General features: G+C 35.8%; 1 protein-coding gene across 1 annotated transcript in view; it reads right to left on the reverse strand.

Annotated features, from left to right (window-relative positions):
• The window catches only part of trpc3 (transient receptor potential cation channel, subfamily C, member 3), a 39,731-nt gene that overhangs the window by 5,086 nt on the left and 13,119 nt on the right, over positions 1-21,526 (reverse strand). The window contains exons 3-9 of the mRNA XM_053481461.1: positions 18,509-18,694; positions 12,023-12,187; positions 10,627-10,843; positions 5,850-6,083; positions 4,599-4,863; positions 2,765-2,960; positions 850-1,059 (exon numbers count right to left, since the gene is read on the reverse strand). Of these exons, the coding sequence (XP_053337436.1) occupies positions 850-1,059; positions 2,765-2,960; positions 4,599-4,863; positions 5,850-6,083; positions 10,627-10,843; positions 12,023-12,187; positions 18,509-18,694 (1,473 nt within the window). The remainder of the gene's footprint in view (positions 1-849; positions 1,060-2,764; positions 2,961-4,598; positions 4,864-5,849; positions 6,084-10,626; positions 10,844-12,022; positions 12,188-18,508; positions 18,695-21,526) is intronic.

Here is a 21,526-nt window from a genome sequence, read left to right on the forward strand (position 1 = left end):
CTAACCACTCCGCCAGTCATAACAGCACCAAAGTTACTATTGTCACCTTTATGTCATGTCATGTTAGCTCTTTCTCCAGACATTTGTAAGAAAGAAAATGTATGTATCTGTAGCTACAAATTGGCCTTTGGCCTTGCCGAATTCAGACTGGAAAAAAGGAAAATGAATGAATTAATACTAATTAATTAAAGGAAGCCAAATCAGCTAAGAAAATCCACTTTACTAAAGAAGTTAAGAGAAAATAAATCTTTTCCATGATTCTTTTTGATGGCAGTGGTTCAAATTTGCCAGCTTTTCAATTACCCCGGCCCACAAGAAGATATCCAGCAGCTCGGATCGAATTAGACGCTAAAAGGAAATGTGTTGAATTTCACCACCCATGCATCACTGTAATGCAGTTTTTCCCTGTGTCCTCTGTAGACCTCATTGAAGGTTTATAAAAAGATAAATGATATGTGCCACAATAATGAACAAAGATTGTTCCTGTTCACCACATAAAACATTTCAACAGCACTTACTCTCAATACAGTGTCAAGGACAATAAAGCTCTTGGTCGAATCCTAGTAAATTGGCCTTCAGGGGAAGCCCGGATAAATTTTACATAGGCGATAAGGTTAATTTTGATTAATTAGTGGGACAGAGTGATACACAATCTGACAATTACATGACCTTAATGGTAATTATAATTGCTGATTTTCAGACTGGCCAAAGTGAGCTGAGAGAAAGATGGAGAGAGAGAAAGTCATAGATGAAGAAATGAAAGAAAAAGACTCTGGTCCAGATCAAAGATGAGAAAGGGTTCATGCATTATTCAAATACACACCCACACCCACACACATAGTCACATACTCGAGACTTTGAGTTCTCCATGCCCAGCTCCACATCTTTGTTAAGCTGACGCCGCCGGCAACGCAACAGCCTAATGAGTTTGCTGATGCAGTGGACGAAAGACTTGGGGCTAGGCACGATGCTGAAGGGAGGCGGCAAAGTTTTACCGTTATCGAAATATGACAGCCAGAGTTTAGACCTGGCGAACTTCCACTCCACATCTGCGTCATCCTAGAAGACAGAAGCTGTTAAGTCCAATACATATTACACCACAGCTTTTAGTTTAATCCATAAATCTGAAATTTCTGTGCCAAATGAACTGGGACTAACACTAAGAAAGAAATGTTTGGAATAGGGGACTAACTGGCACATGATTCTGGGGTTCTCATTAACTGACAGTTCCAGAGTGTACAATAATTGTGGTCAGAACCATGTAAAAACAATCAACAGTGTTTGAGGTTCTCTTTCTATTTTTTTTCTATTTATGTTCTCTTTTCTTTTCTTTTTTTTTTTACCACAATTTCAACAATAGAGATAATTGCTTCGTTAAAATTTATCAAATCACAAATTACACTGGATTAAATAAGAACAGCAAGAAATATTTGTGGAAGTTCTTAACTCTCTGTTAAATCAAGATTTAAATAATGAAAAACCATAACAATGTCTACAATAAAAAAGATGCAATGTTGTGATGCTATATATAGTGTATAATATATAGTGTATACTATACACACAATAATGTGCAAAATAATCTTGCACATACTACTACATACAAATACTACTACTACTACTACTACTACTAATAATAATAATAATATTATTAATAATGACGAATAATGTTAAACAAAAAAATTATTTAAAAAAAACTAATGTTTTACTGTGACAGGCTGCAAAGTGCCTAAAGATGCAAATTAAAAATCAATTGGTTATGTAACAACCTAAACAGCGACCTCATTTCCCCTTTCATCTGTTCCAACCACTCAGCACTCAGCATCACCAGTACACTAATCACCAGCCTGATCATCTGTCATCATCTGCACTAGTTTCTCACTGGTTCATGCCTTAAATTAGATGTGTTCTATGCTTGGATAATTTATAGGTCACTGTGTGGCTTAACAAACATTGAAACATAAAACATTCCACCAAAACTGCTCGGGTACAGGGACTGGAATGTCCTTCAGGAAGCCTGGAGAACTATTCCTCAAGACTATATTTAAATACAAGAAAGTCTGACTCCTTGGAAAGAAAATATAAAGAAATAGGGGGAAAACTATGTAGAAATAGGATTAATAATCTAAGATTACAATATTATCAAAAATAGACTTACTATCTTACAGTACATTTAGGTTTTTGTAATCTTATATTAAAAAAGTTGAAATTAATTTGATTAAATCCAACTGATTTTTGCAGTGAAGCACTGTTAAATCTACACCAATTTATTATAATATCCCATTTATTATCTAGTGCCTGATATACAAGTTATTTCTAATAGTCTAATTTTAAACTATAAGAACTGCTGTTTTTACTGACTTATTAGTGCTGTGTATAAATCACTTAATTAACTGGCTTTCCCTTAATTTGTTCTTTTGCTCTTGATTACTTTTGTAACAACTCTTTTATTGCATATTTTATTGTTTTATAATCTTCCTCCTTCCTTTTTGCAGTCATAAATAGACATGGGGACGCAAGTAAAGGTTGTCGTGGTTTTATTAAACTCAGCAAACAAATCAAATAGAAGAGGAATTAGAGGGCAAAATAGGCAATCTCTATAAGCGCTGAACAAACTCATCTTTTATAATATTTGTCTAAATCATCGTAACGAACATAATCATTTTTGTTAAGTGATAACATTTCTCTTTCTACTTTCGTTCTAAAGGTATACAAGCATTTTCATTCAACTGTACATAACCGTAAATATAAAATCCTCTGGACTTACCTCGATCTCCTGGTAGGAGCTGTTGATCATAGCGATGAGCATATTCAGCAGAACCACCACCATAGTTACATTATATATCCCATACAGGACGTAACCAATGTTCTCTATGAACTTATGGTCGTACTTTAGAACCACAGAGGAGACTTCAGATAAGCCGAATATAGACCAGAACAAAGTTTTAAAACTCTCCTCCACTCTGCAGAGACAAAGATCAATAAAAAGACAGATACACTACTTAGTATTACGCCTAGATCTTTTCTTGTTTGAAGCCTAATCTAATATATTTTTGAAAGTGTCCTTGGCTAAGATCATTTAATAAAATAAATGGCATGATAATGTATTCTGCCTTTAAAAAATACCATTGTTATTTTATACATGGTGATGTATTAATAACAAGAGCTCAAAGTCAAACAGAGGAGACTGAATAACTAGTAACAGGAAATGACTGTAAAGTAAATCTACTTGGTGTTTTCAAGCTTCCTTGATGAAATTACTAGACCTGAGGAAATTGTACACACACGCGCACACACACACACACACAGACACAAACGCACACACACAGTCCTGCTAGAGAACGTGATCCATTCCTTCCTGCACTCTTTAGCAAGACTCTGTCCCTCAAAATAAGCCACAGCATGAAATGAGTTCTTTGGTCGGGCAACCTCTCGCTTAGCCCTGACTTTCTTCATGTGAAATTGGTCAGATGCTGCAGTTGCAGTCTGTGAGCAAACTGGGCAGAAATTATCTCATAGGCCAACTTAATTACCTTGGCATGCTTCACAATTTCCTGCTCTCGGCCTGTATTTAATGTAGGGCTATCAAACATATGCTCCATGGCCTGGCACGGTCTCAGTAAATGAACTTAGACTGAAAAAACGTAATCCAACCTTAAGTTAATGGAACATTAGTAATTTCTGATTGTCTATTCAGTGTTTGGTTTGCATAAAAATTTTGTAAGTTGTATTACATTCAGTGTCACTTAATGTTTTCAACTGAACATGCACATCCTCATTGTAGTTCCTTATTTGCCCTGGATAGAAATAGACATTTTCTTCACATTGCTTCAATTACAGTGCATCTACATTATTTATATTTAGATAGATTTCAATACTATAATTGCATCTAGATAAGTAGATAAAACATGAATGAAAATCATTAAAATTATAAACTTTTAAATAGTGTATACTCTATATAATGTATCTAATACAAGTAAAATTCATTATTAATTGTTACTATACATCTTGTTATAGAAAAAAATTATATGTCTTGTTTTGTGGCTTAGCACTGTCGCCTTGCACCTCCGGGATCCGGGTTCGATTCACAACCTCTAAGTCTGTGTGCATGAAGTTTGCATGCTCATGGGTTTCCTGTGGGGGATCCGGTTTCCTCCCAAAGACCAAAGACATGCAGAGTAGGCTACTTGGTGTTCCCAAATTGCCCATAATGTGTGAATGAGCGTGTGTGTGCCCTGTGATGGATTGAGACCCAATCCAGGGTATAGACCTATGAGTGACTGAGTGAGTTTTGCTTCTTGTTTTACATTAAATGACGTTGCTAAAGAAACAATCTTAAGGAAAACCAAGACAGGGACAGCACAAGTGCGTATAAAAAAAATGCAGCCTGGGCCTCGGCTACATCTGTTAAGATGTTCTTTCCCATACATACTGTAACTAACTTTGTTTTCAATATACTGCATATACAGTATTTCCCCAAACCTATCATATTACAAAGTGCGATCTTATTCTAAAATATGCACACTGAAAAATGAAAAAAATCCATATGCCATTTTTTCAGTGTTAATATGTGCTTTAAATTTTAAATATAGACCACTCACGTTGTAAAGGCAGGGTTAACCTTAGCTCCAAGATAGTAAGAGTAAAGGATGAACATGCCGATCATGAACGCAAGGAAGACCATGATGAAAAGCACCATGAACTTGAAGATGTCCTTTACAGTGCGTCCAAGAGAGATCTGCAGTGGGCCGAAGCTTTCGTTTGCTGGGAGGATGTAGGCAATTCGAGAGAAGCTCAGAACAACTGCAATGGCGTAGAGGCCTTCTGAGATTAGCTGAGGGTCTGAGGGAAGCCATTTATCCCTCGCTGAAGAACACACACAAAACAAATATTGTACATTGGTTAATATTACTGTATACTCTTATACCAGGCATAAAATTTTGCATATTTTACTAATCACATAATGCAATTCTAGATACAAGTTTGTAAAAGTTAGAAAGATGAAAATGAAGTGTGCATGTATCATGTCAGGACTAGCTAGCAAACAGATATGTAATGAAGGTTGTGAAATGGTTTTCTATGTAAATGAAAAAAAGATTTTGTCTGTACATTGGTCAGAACTCGCTCTTTTATTTATATCTTTGCGTCTCAAACATTGAAGGACCAGAAACCAGTCTAAAAAAATGTTTGCCTGTCTGTCTGTCCAGCCAGACTTAATCACAGCATCATGCAAAACTGGCTGGACAGAATTTAATGGACCTTTTGCATTACTTAGATATCTCCCTGAAGTTTAACCTGCACCATAATGTTAAGTAAAAGCAATGTTATGTATAGTTATACTTCAGATTTAATAATCTACTTTAAAATAAGCTATTCGCTCAATGTAAACAAACTCCTGCACATTAATTAGAAAAGCTAAACTTAATTAATTTCCCGGGATTAGTTAATATTTTCACTGCTGAAATAACAGCGCTGAAGTGGTATAAGTAAAATTTTAATGCACTGGAGTCAAAACTTAATGTTCATCCTACAGTTTTTTTCCGCATCTGTAATTCACTCTCTGATTACTGAAAAGCGAGTGTATTTAGCTGATGATAAAAGAAGTACAACTTAATGTTAACATGGTGTAAGATATTAAACCTTATCGATTTTTATTTCTTTGTATTAATAAGAAGGACACCCAGACATGCACATGTGCTTCAACCTGAAATAATTATATCACTGATTACATTCAAGCTGATCAGCTTATTTTTCCACAAACTCTACTCTTGTCCCTTCGAATGACTGGTACTTACGATGTTGCAAAATACAATTTTAGAGACATCGTAAGTACAAACTTCTTTCCTGCTCACCATACGTGAAGTACTTGATGTCAGGTGGTAGTGTGACCAGAGAGAGGTCGGCAGCATGGATCTTTTCATCCACATACTCCTGTGCTTTCATGGCCTGAAGGAAGGCGAAGAAGCGGGCAGTGAATGCTGCAATGAAGATGGACAGCATGCCAAAATCCAAAACGTTCCACAGCTGCAGGATGTATTCCCTCGGCCCTTCTGTCCACAACTCCTTACACTCTGACCACATCATGCCTGCAGGATAGAGAGCAGCTTCTTAACTATTAAAAAAAGTGCTTTTGTCAATCAATCTCTTTCTTATCTCTCTCTTCTCTGTCATTGAGGAAACTCAGAAGATAATTGATGTGATTGGTGTTGAGGTTTGTTTAAAAGATTACATCTTTTATTGAGTTCTAAGTGCCTATTTATTCTGGTGCTAGATGAATGATTTCTTGAGACTTTAACATGAGAAATCTAACTATATTAAAAGTGGGCAGAATGAATGTGTCTGTGTTTAACTAAAAAAAAAAAAAGAAGTGGGAATAAAGTTAAAATCAGACACAAAAACACACAAAGGTGCAATATACTTGCTTATATAAAAAAATTATAATTTAGTAAACATGGCTTATTTGGCTGACTGTAAAAGGCTGCTAAATGCAAAAAAAGGATAAATTCTCCATTATCTCTCAGACAATTTTATATCTTGTGATCCTTAAACTGGTGGTTCTCAGAACACACACACAACACACACAGGAAAGTTCAACAACAAGCAAATGATTTAATTAAATTACATAATAGTTATATAAAGTAACAATTCAGCGAACATCTGCAACTTGTTAAAATTACTGAATAAAAAGAAGACGGCAGATTTTATTGCGATGTAAAATGTTTTTCCTTGGTGAATAAGGCTGTTGGCAAGCTAATAAATATTAATGAGCATCATCAATGTAGTGTTGATTATTAATGAGCCAAAGACAGGCACTTGATATCAATTTATTTCTAATTGGGCCCAAGCACTATAGGGTGCGCAGGACCCTCTTGTTTTCCCAAGGATTATTTATTTATTTTCTCCCCACCCGTTGGGCTTTTTGGGTGACTTAACATGCTCATAGTTTCATGAAAATTGGCAGACAGGTTGGAATCTGCTGCCATTAGAATGCCTGAGAGTCAGGTGGCCCGGGGCCCTTAGGGGCCCCCACACAATATTTTGCTGCATAGCTCATACACACTTTAATGTAGGCACACAAAACTTGGTAGACATTTAGAGCTCATTGAGCTGAACAACTTTCGCACTGCATGTCCTGGTCTCAACTCAACAGGAGGCTGGTTATTTTGGGTCATTCGCAAAAACGCACCCAATGGATTTTCATATACTCCTCCTAGGGAATTTATACGATCGCCACCAAACCTGGCCGATGTGATCTAAAGACATTGAGGATGCAAAATTGCAGAGGGAATTTTGATATTTCAAACGGGTCAGCTGTGATAATGTCTTAAACTTATGCTAAAATATTATTAATAACTTTTTGTGTGGCATTATATTGAGTGACACGTTCAGTGACATCACATTGAGTAACATCATAGTGTGATGCTTTTTTTCCAGCATCTGTGGCCTATTCTACACACTTACAGTACACGTCACAAATGTTAACACTCACACACACAAGCATAACACAAATACATCTCTCTCTCTCTCTCTTTCTCTCTCTCGTTCTCTCTCTCTCTCTCACACACATACACACACACACACACCTTATGGAAACAAAAATTTATATATATAATATACTGTCAATATTTTGAAGAATTTTAAATGTGCAACCTATTTTATCTATTTTAACAGTTTTTATTGTGTAAAAAAATTTCAAATTACACAATATAACAGACAACAGCAAAATCTGGGAAATCCAGACGCTAAATGATACAAAATGTCACACAACCTGACAAAGATATTAAGTGTCACACTGCTTAACTCAAAGTATGATTTATACATGACACAGCATTGTCACAATCTTCCAGTAAAAAGTATCAGTCAAAAAGGAGATGAAAATTTTAAAGGGAAAATTGGTTGCTTGCTGTATATAAGGGCTACAGGAACAGGGCTGGAAAAGTTCTTTCTCACCAGCTACATCAGTCTTGTGGTGGATGTCCAGCAAGTTTGTCCAAAGTCCGCAACTCCTGAAGCTGCTACTCCGTTCTGTATTTACTGAAGGTTGAGAGATGGGCTTGAGCTTGCTCATCAGCTGCTGTTTACCTGACTGATGATGTGGTGCAAATGGAGACTCCGGAACATTCTCCTGTAGTCTCTTTGTTTAAATTCTTTTTCTTCTCGAATGCTTCTGAAAAGAACCCAGTTAAAGCAAAGTGTATATAATTACATTAAAAACCTTTCCACAAACAAACATATCTTTATTTTTAGAATATAATTAACTGATGTCTGTAAAGTTACATGTTCTTCTAACTACTGGTAACCACTCAACACTCTATAATAAAACTACTGGTTTTCAAAAACTGATCAGGCAGTAACATTAACTTACTATTTTTAAAAACAGAAAAGGTAAAAAGTAACTTAATATGTCAATCCACACTGGTTAACTTATTATTATTAATAATAATAATAATAATAATAATAATAATAATAATAATAAAAACTAATAATAATACTGTAACCAGCTGACTGATTTTTACCATTAAAACAAACAAATAAAAAACAAAACAACTTCAGCCTCACTAGTGTTAGTTACCTAGATATGCTAATCCACATGCTAAACCACAGGTAGCATTCGAATTCCTTTTGCAATTTAAGAACAAAAATAAGCTGTGTAGTTTTCAGCTAAAATATACTACATGTTTTGTTTTTTGTTTTTTACCACAGACTCTGTAGTTTTAACTTTAACATTGTTTTTTTATCGTTTTTTTTTACATTCTGACTTCTTGTCAATAATAACTTTGCTTAATTTTAAATTTGGTGCAAAAAGTAAAACCCACCTTCACTGGCCGCTTTGTCTTCTTCTTGGTCTCCTTCTTAATTTTATCTGTTGCAGGAAAAGTACGCAGTGTGCTACCGCTACCTGAAGGTCTGTCTAATTGATGAATAAAGTGGTTTTCCTGACTTGACACTGACGATGCGCTGCACATTTCTCTAACACACTGCCCGCTTAAACATTTGCTGGCTTAGAGCATGTGTGGGTGAAATTGTGGGAAGTTATGTATTTATTAGAATCTACATGTACTGGAGGGTTGATTGGGTTGGCTATGAAAAAATGTTGAACATTCAGTCATAAATGTATAAACAAAAATAGGTTTGGCCTTTAATGATAGAAATAGATAAGCGTGTACAGAATTTACTAAACACAAACATTATCTCGTTGCTTCACTTCTTGGTAAAAAAAAATATATATATGTATATATATGTATGTGTATTTTTGTTATTTTTGGTAATGACATTTGTACAGAATGTAAAGTAAGTTTGCCATTTGCCAGTAATTGTAATAAATTCAATATTATTTAATAAATAAGTTTCAATAATGTTTCAATAAAACAATTATAAGTATAAATATAATGGTTTTTGTCTGCATATACAGTATATATTCCTTTATAGGAAACTAGTGCTTATACATTTTGCAATATATGAAAATATTAATAAGTATAAGCACTCGTTTCCTATATATGGAAATGTATATATTGCATTATATTTTACAATATATTGGCATATGTTTTTTTTTTTCCTTAAGGAATGCATGCACGCACACAAATACACACATACACACACATTACAAATTACATTCTCACACTTAACACACACACATACACACTCTACAAATTTTAGGGCTTAAACTGACATTACCCCTATATACAGTAATGTCTAAAATGTGCAAGTTGTGTGGTGCACCCGGGCGGCGATGGCTTTTTGTAGGTCTTAACACGCTCTAATAAACACACAGGTTGTGCCGTGGACCTGGGGTGGTGATGGCACAGGGTGCTTGGGCCCATCTGTAGTAACTGTGTTTTTCTAATTGTATTAATCCAAAGATTACATGAATTTTTTTTTGTTTGTTTACATAAAAAGAACATAAAAAATAAAGTCTAAAATGGACCTTGACCACTGAGAAAAAGAACTCCCGAAGAACATTCACGTACTACGCATTTGGCTTAATTTACTGATTAACTGCTGAGCCAATATTTTTCAGGACAGGGCTGAACATCGTTCACGTTTAAGGCCACTGTGAAGGACATGTAATACAAATGGACCCATTTATTCACAAACCACTCAAGAAGAAGCCGACCATAACTGGGATGGAAATGGAATTAGTACAGAGTGTTTTCAGTATAGGTCACTCAACCTGATGACTTCTTTAATGTATGATCATTGCCACACTACACTGAACAGTTTAATGCACTTGGGGCGGGGGGAGTGAACCCGGTTCATTTCTACATGTAATTTAAATCAGGCCAGCTTCAGTATAACTTGGTACTGTAAGTCTATTGCAAGTCTTTAGAACAAGATAGTTATGAACACCTACTTTTGAAAGATTTTTGATTAAAGTTTTGATTATGTTATATACTACAGTATTTATTGCATTATTTTAAAATGCATTAAACCATCTCATCACACATTATTGAAGAGGACAAGTGGACCATTATGTACTCTTTCCTTTTAATTTGTCAACTGTTGGTATTCGTGACGTTTGCAGGTATGTCTCAAAATGCTTGGGGTCCAGATTAATCAAGAACATACAGTATATAATAATACTAAATATAACATTTAACACTAAAAAGAGTTCTTGAGTTACTCTCCTACCTGCAACCCAAACCATGATGAGGATCTCAGTCCATGAGAAGCGAGTCGTCTTCACTCTGAAGATCTGCAGCGGGTAGTCTGTGACCGTGACGTTGGGCAGAGTGGTAATGCCCTCAAAGCGGTCAGACGCATTAAAGACCAGCAGGCAAAGGAAGATGATGAAGGACGCAGCATGAGCCACAAACTTCATGAAGGGACTGCGCAGGACTTTACCCAGCTGGAAATGTTCAAACACCAACGTCATATACAACATTGATATACACCATTGCCTAGCTCATGGGGTGAAAAATAGGCCATGGTTGGGAGGGAAAATATTCCTTTTTTTGTTCTGTCAATCACAGCAGCACGAGCCAATCGAGGGTGTCTGTAAGCTGGTGTATGCAGAAGGTGGAGTAAAGTGTGTTACAGTGTGTAAGATTGGCTTGTTCAAGTATCTCAAAGTAACCTTCACCTTGATATTGTGATGTATCTGCTACTTCTGCTCTATAAATCCTTCATAACGGCTCTAATCTGAGGTGCTGGTTGTTAATTGGTCATTTCTGAGGCTGGTAATTATAAATGAACTTCTCCTCTGCAGCAGAGGTATGTTTTGGTCTTGCTTTCCAGGGAAGGTCTTCATGAGAGACAGTTTATTTATTTATGGTGCTTGATGGGTTGGAAATGCACTTGACAATACTGTTGACCTGACCTGTCATAAAAATGACATGTGAGACTAGTGTTGTTGTTACTTATACATACTTATAATGCTGTATGCGTTATTTCATAGTATTGCAGGTATTGTTTGAGAATGTAAAAAATAAAATGTGTGTGTGTGTGTGTTTATTTGTCAGATACATGTAATACAAAAAACATTTTAAGCCTCACAGCAAACGCTGACCTTTGATGCAAAGCATAATGTAATAAAGGACATATTAGATCATTCTAATTTGCTTGTCTCTCATGTACATTCAGTTGTTCAATTTAATTTGTGGCGAGACCATCTGACCGTCAATGTATCGATGTTACACACCAGTTAGTTTTATATACTGAGGGTTTAAAGGTTAGGATAAAGGTTTAGCCTTATTACTTTGCTATCTCATCTTGGCATTTTCATTTCATTTTTATCTCATAGTGGTGGATCTTCTCGTTTGATCTTTTTTTTGTTTTTTTGTTTTTTTGTTTCTGTGATCACGGGACATATGAAAATAACATGTCTGCATATAATATATTTTATTTATAGATTATATATTTGCATATTATTCCTGCACATTGTTATGAGCCAAAAACAGCAACAACAACAGCAAGGTCACCTGGAATTATGGGGTACCCAATCCCAAGTAGTGGAAACGACCATAACCATTATGCATTGACAAATTTGTTAATTTTTACATTAAGCATTTGTTTTATGGCAACTTACCTTGCTGCATGGAGCAAACCAATATCCCACAGCCAGCAGGGGGAGGCCCAGAGCTACCACCAGCACCACCAAACACTTTATAGCAATGGCCTGCTCTCGGAGACCTGACAGGTTCTCATACCAGATAGTCAACAACTGCTGCTGGCAGTTAGGATGAGCCACAAACTGGAGAGTAAAGAAGTGTGCATAATATAGAAAAGAAAATGGAAAACAAAAATTTAACAGTTCAGACTAAAGTCACTTAATTATTGAACAGCATAGGAAAGACATGCATCACTTTAAGATACTTTCAGGACTGTGTATTTCAACAATAATGTTGTAAAAATCCAAATAACTTTACAGATCTTCATTGTAAAGGGTTTAAACAATGTTTTCCATGCATGTTCAATTAACCATAATCAATTAATTAACATGCACCTGTGGAATGGTCGTTAAGACCTTAACAGCTTACAGAAAGTAGGCATTTAAGGTCACAGTTCTAAAAACGCAGGACACTAAAGAGACTTGTCTACCGACTGTGAAAAACACCCAAAGAAAGATGCCCAGGGTCCCTGCTCATCTGCGTGAACGTGCATTAGGCATGCTGCAGGGAGGCATGAGGACTGTCCATGTGGCTAGGGCAATAAATTGCCATGTTCGCACTGTGAGACGCCTAAGACAGCGCTACAGGGAGACAGGAAGGACAGCTGATCATCCTCGCAGTGGAAGACCACGTGTAACAACACCTGCACAGGATCGGTACATCCGAATATCACACCTGCGTGACAGGTACAGGATGGCCACAACAACTGCCCGAGTCCCACCAGGAAGTCTGATAGCAAAGTGCCAAGGAAAACTCAGTAAGCAATATGGTTAAAGACCATACTGTATATAATCTGTGTACACATTATACTGTATATACTAGATATAATAAGATTCATTCAAATTTTTCTTCAAGGTTGTCGTCTTATACAAGTGCTATACCTCCACAGTACCAGTTTATTACACTATCTGAATCAATATTATGTTATTGCACTGTCACATCACTGAGGAGAACATCATCCATTCAAGTGTGAGCCTTGGTTATTGGCATCATTATAAAACTTTCAAATGAGATGCAATAAATGGATAAACCTTTACAGTCACAAAAAAATTATAGGCCATAAAAATAGATTTGACTGCATACAGTATATCAGAGTAGTGAGAACACATGACACTAAAAACAAAGTAGATTCATTGGCACTGTATGTGGAAGTAAACAACTTCATCTTTGTGACGATAACAGCCTTTTTATACCAAAAGGCTAATTCAAACCCACAAAACACCAACATTTTGAAAATGTCATAGGTTTAATTTATGTTTATATTACAGAGCTTATGAATTCTTGATTCTGATTTAAAACTGTTGGTTTATTTTCAAATCAATCATAATGTATGTTTATGACAAAAAATAATAAACAGCCGCTTTTATGACACTCCAGATAAAAAAAGTTAGAGAATATGATGTGTATTTAGCATTTATGGTCGGAGGCTCCATAAATACCTTATAAAAGCACCTTATAAAAGTCAAGTGTTTTTCAACATAAAAAGATGGAGACAGTGATTAATCTCCTATTTGCAGTGGACCACATCACACCACTGCATCGTTGGTCAATTTCCTATTTTTATGTTCCTTTCTAACCCTACAGTGGTGGAATCTGCCACCAGTTCCTCATCGCATTTACATCAGCCTCCAGATCCAGCCTCGTGAAGCAGTAGCTGAAAGGATAGATGGTCATTTGCATGTTAAGTAGGAATGTCAGAGAAACAGACAGTCATCATCAAAACCTCATTAACAGATCTGACCTAATTCTGGAGTGATGGATTCAATGGTCGGTCTGTTGATCAGTAGACAGTAATGATGATTAAAGAGACTTTTTGTTGTCTGCACTTGGACTGTTCATGAACCCAAAGCTGGTCTGTGTCTCATAGCATGCACTTGGTGTGGAGGGTGAGATTCGACCCCTGTCTGAGAAACTCCAGAAGTCAGGATTGAAAGAGTAACGGATTCCTTTCTGCTCAGATGGGAAAGTGTGAATTATTTTTATAATACATTATTATACAGTGCCATGCAATGACAACATTAGACTGAGAGGAATGTCAACATGCCACTCATCATCTTCATCATCACAGAATCTTCACAGTCATCATTAGTGCATGACAAGATTAAACTTGATTAATTAGAAAAAAAAGATTGAAATGCTCTTATTTCTGTCTAGGGGAGGTCACAGAAGGTGGAATAGATTTTTGTTTAAATAAGTCATATAGGTTTAGTGCTTGTTTACATGCTTGGTAAAGTGGTCTTCATTTTTCATTTGAAGACAGACAGTGACTCAGCTTTGCAGACAGCCAAGGGAACTTCATTACACCACCTGGGTGCCAAGAGACATCAAGGTCTTGATGAATGTCTTCCTTGTATCTTGAGGGATGGCGAGACACCCCATGACATGCTTGTGGCTCTGTTCACATTGGAGCTCTGAATTTCATACAAAAGAAATTATACTCAGCACTACAAAAAAGGCTTACAGGATAACTTAACAAATATATAATAGGGTTGTCAATTCTGAAGAATCCTATTGCTGAGAAAACACCATACAGTACACGTGGGAGTGATAGCTCCAAACGGAAGTTTTTTTTTTTTTTTTTTTTATGATTGTATTTATTTATTTATTATTTTATTATCAGCAGGGCCTGGAAACCTCATAGTGCCTGAGGCCAATATGGATGGAGAAAAATATAGAGTAAGATGAGACTTGTGAAAATGACCCCAAGCTACCACAGGGATGGTTCAAAACCATGCAACTAAATGTCAAATTTAAGGCTTTAATCTTATTGAGAACCTGTGACAAGATTTAAAACTGCTCTTTACCAAAAACCTTTATCCAATCTACAGTATCAAAGCAGGAAAAAAAGAAAAATTATTAGGATTAGCATGTGTAAAGCCGTAGGGAGAAAATTATTAGCTGTATTTGCAGATAAATATAGTACAGTACTAAGCTAGGTTACTAAAATATATGATTTACTTGTAATAACAGATAGGTTTTGCTCCAAGTCCGTTATACGTCCATTGTTCCCTGAGGACACAAGCAAGGCTTTTTTTATTTCAGCATACAGTAAAGACTATGGTGCATGCTAAAAAGGTAAATTTAAGTTTCTAGGCCAAAGCTAAGTTCACTTCTTACACAAAGGATGGATGAAGATGGTTTTGTTCTCTGGTGTACATATAGTTCTGATTTGAAGTAGTAGGTTAATTGCAAGCATCTAAAGGGAATTATAGGTGTTAAATTCATACCTGCCCTACTTAACATAGACCCTGCTGCTTGATACAGTACATCAATGATGTGTTTCAAAATATGTCTAATTGTCCTGTTCTCACACTCTCAAAAAGATGAGAGAGGCCTGTAATTTTCATCATAGGTATACCTCAACTATAAAAGATAAAATAAGAAAAAAAAATCCAGAAAATCACATTATACTTATGTCTTTTAAACTCATTATCAGTATAAAAGACACCTGTCCACAACCTCTAACAGTCACACCCCAAACTTCACTATGGCCAAGACCAAAGAGCTGTCAAATGACTCTAGAAACAAAATTGTAGACCTGCACCAGGCTGGGAAGACTGAATCTGCAATACAGTAGGTAAGCAGCTTGGTGTGAAGAAATCAACTGTGGGAGCAATTATTATAAAATGGAAGACATACAAGACCACTGATAATCTTCCTCGGTCTGGGGCTCAACGCAAGATCTCACCTCATGGGGCAAAAATCCCAGAACCACACGGGGGGACCTTTTTGAATGACCTGCAGAGAGCTGGGACCAAAGTAACAAAGGCTACCATCAGTAACACACTGCGCCGCCAGGGACTTAAATCCTGAAGTGCCAGACATTGTGCTTTTGGGCTGTTTTTCTGAAAAGGGATGAGGATGACTGATCCGCGTAAAGGAAAAAATAAATGGGGCGATGTACACAAACAAACAAACAAAAAAAAAACTCCAAGCTTTATAGTATATATATACTGTATATCCAACAGATGCTATTAAGAATGATGTAAGATTGCAGCCAGGTATCTGTCTGATCAATCGCAACTCATGTCCAGTTTGTAAAAAACATTTATTACAGATGACAGGGAATTGCATTCATGGCTAAAGCTCACACTGTACGCTGTTAGGTATTAGATAACTTATTGCTTTTCCCCTTTAAATCTGACTTATTGCCATGCAGCTGGAACACAGACCGAGTTATACTATACATGAGTTAAAGATAAAATAAATTTTCGGAAAACTGTGAGAAACAGAAACAGAGAACTACAACCACTACTGCTGCACATACATCTTCATCATTATGAACATAAAATGCTCAGGTGCATATCTAAATGGTTTGCATGGTGGCTATTTGTTTAACACTAAATTGCCAGTTATTTAATTTAATAGCAACAACCTATAATTAAAAGTATTGGAAAAATGTCTAAAATACCTACCAGGCTAGCCAAATATATCGCCTTCATAAAGAAAAAAGAAGGAAAAACACCAAATGTGTTTTTTCAGTCAGCTGGTTATTTCTGCCACTAAATTATTCACACAACAATGATGGAAATAACTTTACACAAATGCCACAAGAATATATTCTATTTGAGTGGCATGATAAGAATGATGTTCATGTCCACATCATATACTGTACTGTATGTTACATATTAGGACAGCGCAGCAGTATATATAAATTAAACACGCTGGTTTTGATTAAAAATAGTAATCCCAGTCTCGGCTGATGTCAAGACATCTACAGTATTCAATATTAATTACGGCCATGTTTTATAAAGTGGGTGACTCGGTAGAATTCCTCATATGAACACCAAGTACATTCATGTTTGGTGTTTATAAGCTTAAATATGAAAATGTATACTGGTGATGTGGTAAAAAGCACCTTTGATTTCTCAGCATACTGTAAATGTGTCCAATTTCTTGCACAGTATTTTGCCATTATTTTAGAAAACAAATGAGTTTTCCCTGATTTTTGGAGATAATGTAGAGGCGAGATTTTTAGGCTTACGGTTAATTAAAAAAATAAGGACCTGCCCTCCAGACAAACAGTATTTCCATCAATCACACATTACACAGCTTGATGTAACACATACACACATAACATACATGAAAACACACTAACATGGCCATGATTCTTTAATTACGGCCCAAACATCCATTCCAATCTGAATTATGTCTGAGATGGATAAGTGGCTTTTTTTAAACTACAACAGAAAACTCCTTCAGCAATCCTTTCCTCTAAAAGCCCATTTTGAGATTGCACTTCATGTCTGCTTCATTGCTGTTAGCTTGATTTACCCTGTCCTTTAACCCTAACATTAATGACCTAATAGGAAGGGTGGTTCCCACTGGGTGGGCATGTGTGTTAGGGGGATTTATGTTTTGTCAATTTATGTGTTTAAGAAAGCCAAGGCCAAAAACATATACTGTAGTGGACATATGTAACTGACACACGGCCAAATGTTATATTTATATTATAAATATAATGCAAAAAATCAGTGTGCCAAAGAAGCTACTTCTGATGTTTATGCAACATGGATGTAGAATCTTGCTTCACTAAAAACTTCAGCGATTTTGAAGAGATGCTTTTTTTATGTGCCCCAAAAATGGCCATTTTCAGAGACATTTATATGTCTTGCTTCAAACAATAATAATTTAAAATGCAAATGATTCATATTTATTTATGAGTATTGATACTAAAATTGTGGCAAGCTTTTAGAAGCATATGACCTATAAAAATTATTTTTTGGTTCAAGTTTAAAAATAAAAAATTCTGTGGTGTCCATAACCATGTCAAATTCAGGTTGCAATATATATATATAATATATATATAATAATACTTTTGCATTTTTTTATGTTTATGTATTTTCATGTAAAATTCAAATTCGCCAAGGTTCATCTGAAGGATAATTAAAATCATTGAAAGATTTATATTTTAAAAAATTACGGACTCATAAAAGGGCATGAAATTGTATTTGTGTTTATTTTGATCATATGTGTATGCATATTTATATATATAAAAAAAAAACTAAGCATGGATTGGAAGATTAGAAGCATTAAGTATTATTTATAAAAATTATTAAAAAAAACAGTGTTATATGATCCTATCTATTAAAAAAATCACTTTTCTCATACCGTAGGTGAGTCACTTTTTAGCAACCGTGCCATGTTTTGGCCAACACTACAGTACACTATACATGTAGCATGACCAAAGTACAAGCCAATATAAAATACACAGGACTGGGGACTACATTGTGTTTCATCCTGATATATCTCTGAATAGAGCTTTTACACACAGCAGCAGATGGAACGTGTAATTAGTGGAATTAGCTGTTACAGGGTGGTTATATATTAAGCTGAGCATATGGTGAGAAAAGTACACATACTGCACATGTGATGTACAGCAGAGGTGACTGAGCTATACTTGCCTTCTTGACTTCATATTTTATAGCCAGTTTGACTCTGCTGAGGAGAGAGCGGTGGTGCTGGCCCTCCTCCAGCTCCACGGATACGTCTCCATTCAGGATGGCCTCCACTTCCTCTGTGTCCCTGCACAGGTCCAGCACCCCCACCACAAAGTCCTTACACTGCATAGACAATTTCCTGTAGTCATTCTGAGGGGTGAGAGAGAGAGAGATAGAGAGATAGAGAGAGAGAGAGAGAGAGAAACAGACAGCAAGAAAAAAAGAGGGAGAGAAACAAAGTCAGACAAAGAGATACAATTTTTCCTCCATGATGCTTGTCATATTACATAAAAACAGAAAGCTATAGTGTCACCTGTCCCTTTTCATTTCCCTCTGTCCCCAAAATCAAATAGTTTGAGCTTGTGTCCAAATGTTACAAAGCATTGGGGACATTAAAGACATCTCTCAAATCTCCTTACAGAAAACTTTAACAATTGCATATGTAAAAAAAATATATGTTGATTTGGGGCATCTGTCATATACAGTAAATCCCTGTGTAAGTCGTTGCTGTAGAAACAGTTTAAACACTTATACAAACACATTAATATAAACCATGTATCTGGAACTGCTTCTAGACCTGCTGTTGTAGAATATTAATCCACACCTTAGGACCAGTCAGACCCGAGGATGAAAAAACAATGTATTAAAGCAAAAACTGCTTAAAGGATGATCTTTGTTATTTACAATTGTACAGATAATGATTATATTACATTTTCAAGACAATTAGCTTTTTAACTGCAAACCATGAATTGTTTTAACATCATCATAATAATGAACAAACATAATAAAAAGATCATTTTTGTGCTAATTAGCTATCTACTTCATTCCATTGCGCATGTCTTTTTGTTCTGACATGATATAAGTGGAATAAATCTTTAAGAAGACGTTATTTGTGTTGCTCCAATTCAACAAATCACTCATGTGCATGTACATTAATATTAAAAACATCCAAACTATGGAAGAACACATATGGAATTATGTTTTATCTTTAAGATTATCCAAAGTAGCTACATTTAATTTTGATGCCAGCTTGGCTAACTTACGGCATTCTCTATTCAGATTCACGAGGTAGTCTTGCCTTGCCTTCTAAATGTGCTTTAGGCCACCTGGTCTCTTGTGCAGAGGATGGGAGGGTACAGAGTCACTAGTCCTATTAGTGCTACTACAGATCAATATTGTGGCAAAAAAACAACAACATTCTGGTCTGTCAAAATAAAAAAATTTAAGAACTTTGAATGCATCCTCAAATGCAGTCACCACAACAATCAAATGCTACAATGAAACTGGCTCTATCCTAGGAAAAGAAGAAAAAAAGAGCTACCTCTGCTGCAGAGAATAAGTTCATTAAAATGACCAGCATCAGAAATTGCTGATTTACAGAACCGTAGATTAAAGCCCACAGAAATGCTTCTTAGATTTGAAGTGGCAGATATATTTCAACATCCACTGTTCAGAGGAGACCGCATGAGTCAGATCTTCAGGTTAAATTGCAGCAACAAAACCATTAATTTGAAGAACAACAATCAGAAAAGATTGCTTGTGCCAAGAATTGCTTGGACTGATAAGTCCAAATGTGATATTTTTGGTTGTAACTGCCATGTCTTTGTTATATCTAGAGAGGGTGAACAGACTTCTGAAATGTATGGAGGAGATGTGATTAAGTTGCTTTGTTGTCGACACTTTTGGTGACTTTGTTAAAAACACTCAACCAAAATGGCTACCACCACACACATGCCCAAAGCTGGCTTCTTTAAAGATTTAAAAATATTAAATATATTCTGGGTTACAGTATTTAATCATTTTTTGGATTATATAATTCTATATTTGTGCTTATTCTATACATGATCATAGGAGCCTGGAGCCTATGTCAGCAGACTTTGGGCATAAGACAGGGAACACCGTGGGGGGTAATTATTTTAATCAAATAATTAAAATGTAAACATAAGTCTAAAGTCACAATGAACACTTAACAAGTATCTCTTAACATTTAAGGTGCAAAATGACCTCTGTTTTCTTCCAACAAAGAACAAAAATTATCGAATGTTTTATCGAACACATTTTTTATTGATATCAATCATGTGTCTATGGCGATACATACTGTATCGTTATCGTTTTATTGCCCAGCCCTAGAGGGTACCAATCCATGGGGACACCCATTAACATAATCTGCATGTATTTGGACTGTGGGAGGAAACCAGAGGACCAGGAGGAAACCCACCAAGCGTGGGGAGAAACTGCAAACTTTACGCACCCGGCCCCGTGGCGGGAATCGAATCTGGAGGTGCAAAGTGACATAGATATCCATTGAGTAAAGGCCATATAGAAGAGTTCTATTAACTCAGCACTACTAAGATTGTGTCATTCTTCTTTGTTGTGATTGACTGTTTAACGATTCCTCAGTACTAACATTTAAACTGTCTGCCAGATAAATAAATAAGAACAGAAATGGAGATCATAGTTTTAATTATAAACCAGCTGCTTTTGACATACTGAAACAGCAGCAGCAGCAGATTCTATGTGACAAAGTGTGAATTAGCAGTGGTTCCTGAATATTCTGAAACCTTTGAATGGCTGGTTGCTGGCAAACTACTTTGTCTTTTTTCCCACCAAGAAACAAAGCAACTTACTAAAACATTGTGTCTTCAAGAACAATTTTTGTCTGAAGGGATTTAATATGAGTGTCACAGTTGTGCACATTCACTTCCTCAAATCCTGGCTTATTCAGTCTAGGACTGCTTTTTATAACTGTTATACACTGAAAGCGTGAGATAAGAGTGTCTACTGAAAAGAGTAGGGAAATTCTAATTAAATGCCTTATTCATCCCTGCAAATAAAAACCTCACTATACCATAATCACAAGGAAGTAATATTATAATTCCAAAGTTTCATAAAATACAATATATTTTCCTTTGTAAGGAAATAAGCTTTAAATTGGTTCTATGTTAAATTAAAAGAAATCATATCAGGCCTTTTTTAGCTAGT

This window comes from Clarias gariepinus, chromosome 2, assembly GCF_024256425.1.
Source record: "Clarias gariepinus isolate MV-2021 ecotype Netherlands chromosome 2, CGAR_prim_01v2, whole genome shotgun sequence".
In the NCBI taxonomy this organism is placed as follows: Eukaryota; Metazoa; Chordata; class Actinopteri; order Siluriformes; family Clariidae; genus Clarias; species Clarias gariepinus.